A 5,816-nucleotide genomic window follows, 5' to 3' on the forward strand; every position below is an offset into this window, starting at 1 on the left:
ATGAGTTAAAATTTAAATTTTTAACTTTAAATTTGAAGTTGATTTTAGAAATTTTTTATAGTAGTTTATTTTAGCTATTGTTTTTTATCACTACATATATATAAAGGTTTTGTCATAAATTATTTTTTTTACAAATATACCGTTCCACTTAAAAAAACCAAAAGACGTGCACCTTATAACTCGTGTGTCCAGATAACCCTGGAAGAAAGACGAACATGCACGTGGTTGTAATAAAAGCTAAATTTTCAATTTGAGAGAAGGTATGATAACATTTCACTTAAGAAAAAAAGACAATGATGAATTGGAAGGGCAAAAAAAGCAGACAAGGCTTGTAAACTGCAATTACACCTCAATGCCACCACACTTGCATGGTGGCGTACATCCAAACTGTAAAAACAATCTCTAAATCACATCGCTAATCAGAAAAGCAAATTAAGGAAAGATCGGATGGATGCAAACCGAACCCAAATTTCAATGGCTAAGACTACACGGCGTTCTTGTTAACCACACGGCAGTTCTTGCGAATCTCTCCATCGTGATCAGTGAGCGGAGTGATGTTCCCCATCTTGGTGATCGAGCTCACGTAGTGCTCGAAGAACAGCGGCTCGCTCTCGGCGTAGCTCCTGACGAGGCCGGCGATCTCCGGGTCCCCCCCCGTCCACAGCACCTCGTCGGAGTTCAGGAGGCCTCTCCCCTCCACCAGCAGCTTGTAGTACGCGTTGTCGAATCTGGAGGCGGTGGCGAGGTCCAGCGGGCGTAGGTTGCTGTCGCCGCCGCCGCCGGGTGGGCAGACGGATGCCAGCGTGTGGTAGAGCGTCTTCTCCAGCGTTCTGTCCGGCTGGTTGTCCCTGTGCTGGTTGTAGAGCCTCTGCTTGAAGCTCACGCACCTGGCCATTCCGATGGTGTGGCTCCCTGCCAGTGTAGAAAATGTGTAAGAACAGTATATTACCTGAGGTACCAAATCGTTTCTGATCGTTGGATCTAACCGTGCACATTCTATTTAGCTACATCCAATAGTATGGAATGATTTGGTATCTCGAGGTACTTTTTATTGGACCGGAGCAAATCTCATGTTTTATAGTATAAGATTTTCTGGACATCTCTAGATTGATATAAATTATTTCCTTCGTTCCATATTATAAGACTTTTTAAATTTGACTAGATTCATCCATATATTAATGTATATGTTTTGTATATGTGTCTAGATTCATTAGCACATAAATGAATCTAGATAATACCAGGAAGTCTTATAATGTATCAATGTATATGTTTTGTATATATGTCTAGATTAGTATAATAAAATAAATGAATCTAGACAATACCAGAAAGTCTTATAATATGGAACGGAGGGAATAGATGGTAGTAAATCTGAACACATATATAAGACATGTTCATTGACCCATGGATGAATTTAGAGAGTACATTGTTTCAACTACGAATGTTAATGCAATAGGATGGTTTGAAACAACATTTTTTGGTTTCAACTGTTACCCTGAAGACCTAATTGAGAGGTTCTTATCCAGTATGGTCAAGAGCTAAATATTCTTGTTTTTCTTGTACTCTTCCTTGAATTTCTGGCAGACTTTTAGCGACAGCAATTTTACTTGTCTCCTCTTTTCAATGTTCTTACGGAACTTTAAATATTAAACTTGTGACAAGAGACTGGTGTAGAGAACATGTGCATTTTTACTACATTGTCTCCAAAAAAAAAATAGTTTCAACATTGCAGAGGTGCAATTGCATATGTACCTGATAGTGCCACAAGGTCCACCTTATCAAGTCCCTGCCTTTCAAAAAATTTAACAAGACGATGCAGGGTTGCATTTGGTGGAGGAAGGTTCTTGTTTGCTAACTTCATATATGCTGCCTTCGAATCCTTCCTTCCTAGTGGAAGTTCCCAGTATGGGCCACCGCTCTGTCATGAGATAAAATCATTAGTTCATCATGATTCTGTCATATAATTTTAAACAGAGCTAAGCTAAGTGACATTTTTTTACTTGAAATGCCAGTGTTATATATACATCCAAATAAGATGAAGCAAAGTAGTTGCCTTCAGAAATTCTCTCTTATTCTGTTCTCTCTAAAAAAAAATGGATTCTACATTTTTCTCCCTGCTTCTAGTTAAAAAAATAGTTTTTTTTTACTGGGAGAGCAGATGTGTTTACCAGCACTGTTGAACCTCTGGCAGCTAGGGCAATGGTGTCAGCACAGGAGACAGTATGTGGGCAAGCTTCTTCAAGTGCAGCCTTGATCTCATCTATAACTTCAAACCCTCTGATAGAATTCTTATTGGGGATAGCCTTTTTCTCGCTTATGAATTCTTCACTATCATCCAACAAAACTGATGCATCACATCCCTGAAATTTCATCAATATGATTTAAAAAGTTCTCATTTATATCAACACTAATTGTTGAACAAGAATGCACGAAAAAAATTCGATGTCTGGCACATGAGTGAGCACTGAACATTGTGCTTCCTTTCAGAAATCTTGTTTTCTTTTAGAAGTAAAAAAAAGCATTTAAAATGTGCTAACCTGAACAAAGCAGTCATGAAAAAGGAGCCTGAGCAGTGAGGCTGCTATCCTTTGTTCCTTTGCAATAGCCTTCTTTAAGATAGACACCACAATCTCATCAGCTTGTGGGCATGTGGCCTTGTAGTAATCTGGAGAAAGAACTGGCTTTGGGCTCTGCCCAACTGGGTAGGCACCCTGATCATGGTGATCAGGGAAGGCAAGAGCTGCAGTGAAGCACAAGGAAGCACTGAAGATTGCAGCAAGAACAAGCTTGGATGAAGCCATGGGAGGTTTCAGGAGTTTAAGATGCTGTGAATCTGTGTGGTTAGTTCTCGCATTTCGCTTCGTATTTATAGAACTCAAGAATTCTCAACAAAAAAGAAAAAAATAAAATGTTGTAGAACTCATTTTGAGTCAACTGCAACATTCCATTTGCATCCACTCCACTGCTTGTGGTAAGAAACAATGGAATTGCTTTGGGTGTACCTGATATTCTCTCCTGATTTAGAGGCTGCTTTTGTCTTTGCATCAATCATCTGTTGCCACTATCTAGTGTCTCGAGCCTTGCCATGCTTGACCTGCCTAAACCCTTTTGGTCTCCCTTTTTTCTAAAAAAAAAATCGGTTTCCTATTATTGGTTCCATATAATTAAAGAGCAATGAGAATTTTATAGTAGGATTTATGCTTGTCTTGTGTATGGCACTCCACATAATTGAAGTATTCAATGCTCTCATTTTGCATCTTTGGTGATGTACATGCATGCTGGAAACAGGAAGTGTTGGCATTTGTTCAACCAACTTCTCTAAATAATCCCTGATGGTAATATAAATGGAAAATGGTGGTATTAGCTAAACCTGCCCCAAATACGTCTTTGTAACACAACTCTGAACCTGAGTAGAAAGCACATTCACACATCAGAAATATCTAAAAGAAACATTTACACATTAGAACTAAATATGTAGTGCATCAAGATCAAGACAGTTTTGGTAACTCGAATTTTTAACGGTTCTATTTAGCGTATGTTTATGCATGCGTGAAAGGAAAAGTTCAAAAATGTCATAATACCTGACATGCACACTGGCACAATCTAATGAGAATTTCGACTTGTTCGGTTACCCAACAGAATGAAATTCTTCAGATGAGAAAAATGGATCATGGTGTTGTTTCAAAGAAAGATCCCTGAGCTCACATTTAACAATGCCAATCAAAGAACAGAGCTAGCTTTGTTAACCACAAGGAAACAAAGCTGAATCTTTGTGACATAAGAAAAATCCAGCATTTGTGTAGGGGAAGAATACAGAAGCAAAGCAGATCTTGCTGCCAGAAGAACGGTGTGACTGTGACTGTGTCTGGTAACAGTAGCTATCACCTTGGTGCTGAATATGTACTCGACCACTGTTAATTATGTGTTGGATCGGATGCCGGCTCTGAGCTTAGCTTTCGGCCGATGCAACATGCATGTTGCTTTGTCCGGGCTTCAGAATTCAGAGCTAAGCTTAGAGTGCAATTCAGTGCACTTGCGAGCCTTGGAATGCAACCACTTTGGGACTTGGGAGCCCGTATATGCCTATGTGACAAACGTTTTTCACAAAAGCAATGAGTACCTGCAGTTTTTTTAAGGTGAATTTCACAAAACTAGATATACTTTCGTCAAACTATTGTAAAACCATAGATCTAAGGATGTATATCGCAAACTACAAATTTAGCACTAAATTAATCACAAAAACACAGATTTGGTATTGTAGGACAAAACTGTAGATTTAATTAGTGGTAATATTATCAAATAATTACATATTTTAGAGTTTAGATCACAGCACTATTGTATTTTTAAGTTACAAAAATTATAGTTTGGGATAAAATTAATACTAAATCTATAGTGTTATAATACAATGCTTTAAATATGGTTGGTTGTCTACAACAATTTGCCTAAGCCTCCCCCAACTCAAGTTAGCCAAATTTGATAAAATTAGATATATGTTGGGTTTATACTACACTTGGACAAGATTTCCTTATTGATACATAGTGCCCACATATCGATGACAGAATAAAATTGACAAATTATCACATGCTAGCTAAACTGTGGCTTTTTTTGCTAGCCAAATTTTAGGCAAGTTAATTAAAATATTGTGACAATCTTAGACAAATTGAGTATGTTAGCCAAACAACCCCTTAGTGTTACGAAAAGTTTGGTGTTAAATACATAGTTTTGTGATAGTTTCATCTCATAGTATTTCTAGTTCACTGAAATTTACTTTTGTTTTAATATTTGCAATGGTGTTTCCTCTCTCTGATTGCACCGAAGATGCACATTCACATACACACTAGCACGCCTACACACCAAGCTCACGTATCGGCAAAAGTGATCAGTTAGCATACGCTGTAAGAGAAAAATGTCAACGATAAACCTATGATGCCACTAAATTTCTATTGGGCTCTGAAAATGCATCAACATATGTTTAATTATAGACATTATATATGTTGAGCTTAAGATAGCCGGCATTGAAGGATTAAAAAATTATCTAATTTCGTTATAACTAGTTAAGGATATAAACGATTAAATTAACTACTATAAAGTGGAAATCTTGTTTTATAAATATTAGGTAAGAAACTTATATATATAAATTTTATTTGCACAAAACATACCATTTATAGAGAAAGGGCATGTAGCCTAGTGGTTACAAATGTCTTAGTAGCACTTGAGGAGATCCTGGATTTGACTCCTTGTTAGAGCTAATATTCTAGGATTCTAACGACTTTGTGCTTTCAGTGATAGGCGACGTACCCGTCAACAGCGAGGCGCTTGTGGTGACTTCGGAGGTGCTCATAGGGATAGGATTTGCGTGCATACGTTCTTAGGGGAGAGTGTGCGTGCGTTGTGAGCATCTGCGTTGTATTGTATTAAAAAAATCATTTATGAGCTTGAAAAGTATCCCCAAAAATCCAAAAGATCATAATTGGATTGGAACACAACTATAGCTATTTATGTATGGGTGACTACGTAACTGCACTTGCGGTTTTCTTCATATATATAAATGTGGGTGGTTTTTAAACAGCGAATAGAAAAATTCAATCTCTATATTCACAAGACCATGCCCAACCACAGTATGGTCGGTGGTCATAGCTCGTTGGAGCTGACGTGGCTATATGAGCTGTGGTCTCATAAGGTTCTACGGAGCTCTACGATGTTTCATTGTCTTAAGCATGCTTTAAGTAAGGGAAAGCAGTTTATACGAGATACAATTATACAATGATCGTACACCTTTTCTTTTGTTAGACACAGCTAAGACCACACTAAATTAGAGG

General features: G+C 37.8%; 1 protein-coding gene across 1 annotated transcript; it reads right to left on the reverse strand.

Annotated features, from left to right (window-relative positions):
* Positions 1-452: 452 nt before the first annotated feature.
* On the reverse strand, positions 453-2,821 carry LOC102720289 (peroxidase 9-like). The gene is made up of 4 exons (XM_006645675.3): positions 2,535-2,821; positions 2,166-2,357; positions 1,750-1,915; positions 453-912 (listed from the first exon to the last, which is right to left on the reverse strand). Exons 1-4 carry the CDS (start codon positions 2,796-2,798, stop codon positions 485-487), a joined length of 1,050 nt encoding a protein of 349 aa, XP_006645738.1. The 5' UTR covers positions 2,799-2,821; the 3' UTR covers positions 453-484.
* Positions 2,822-5,816: the final 2,995 nt, after the last annotated feature.

This window comes from Oryza brachyantha, chromosome 1 (assembly GCF_000231095.2).
Source record: "Oryza brachyantha chromosome 1, ObraRS2, whole genome shotgun sequence".
Lineage (NCBI taxonomy): Eukaryota > Viridiplantae > Streptophyta > Magnoliopsida > Poales > Poaceae > Oryza > Oryza brachyantha.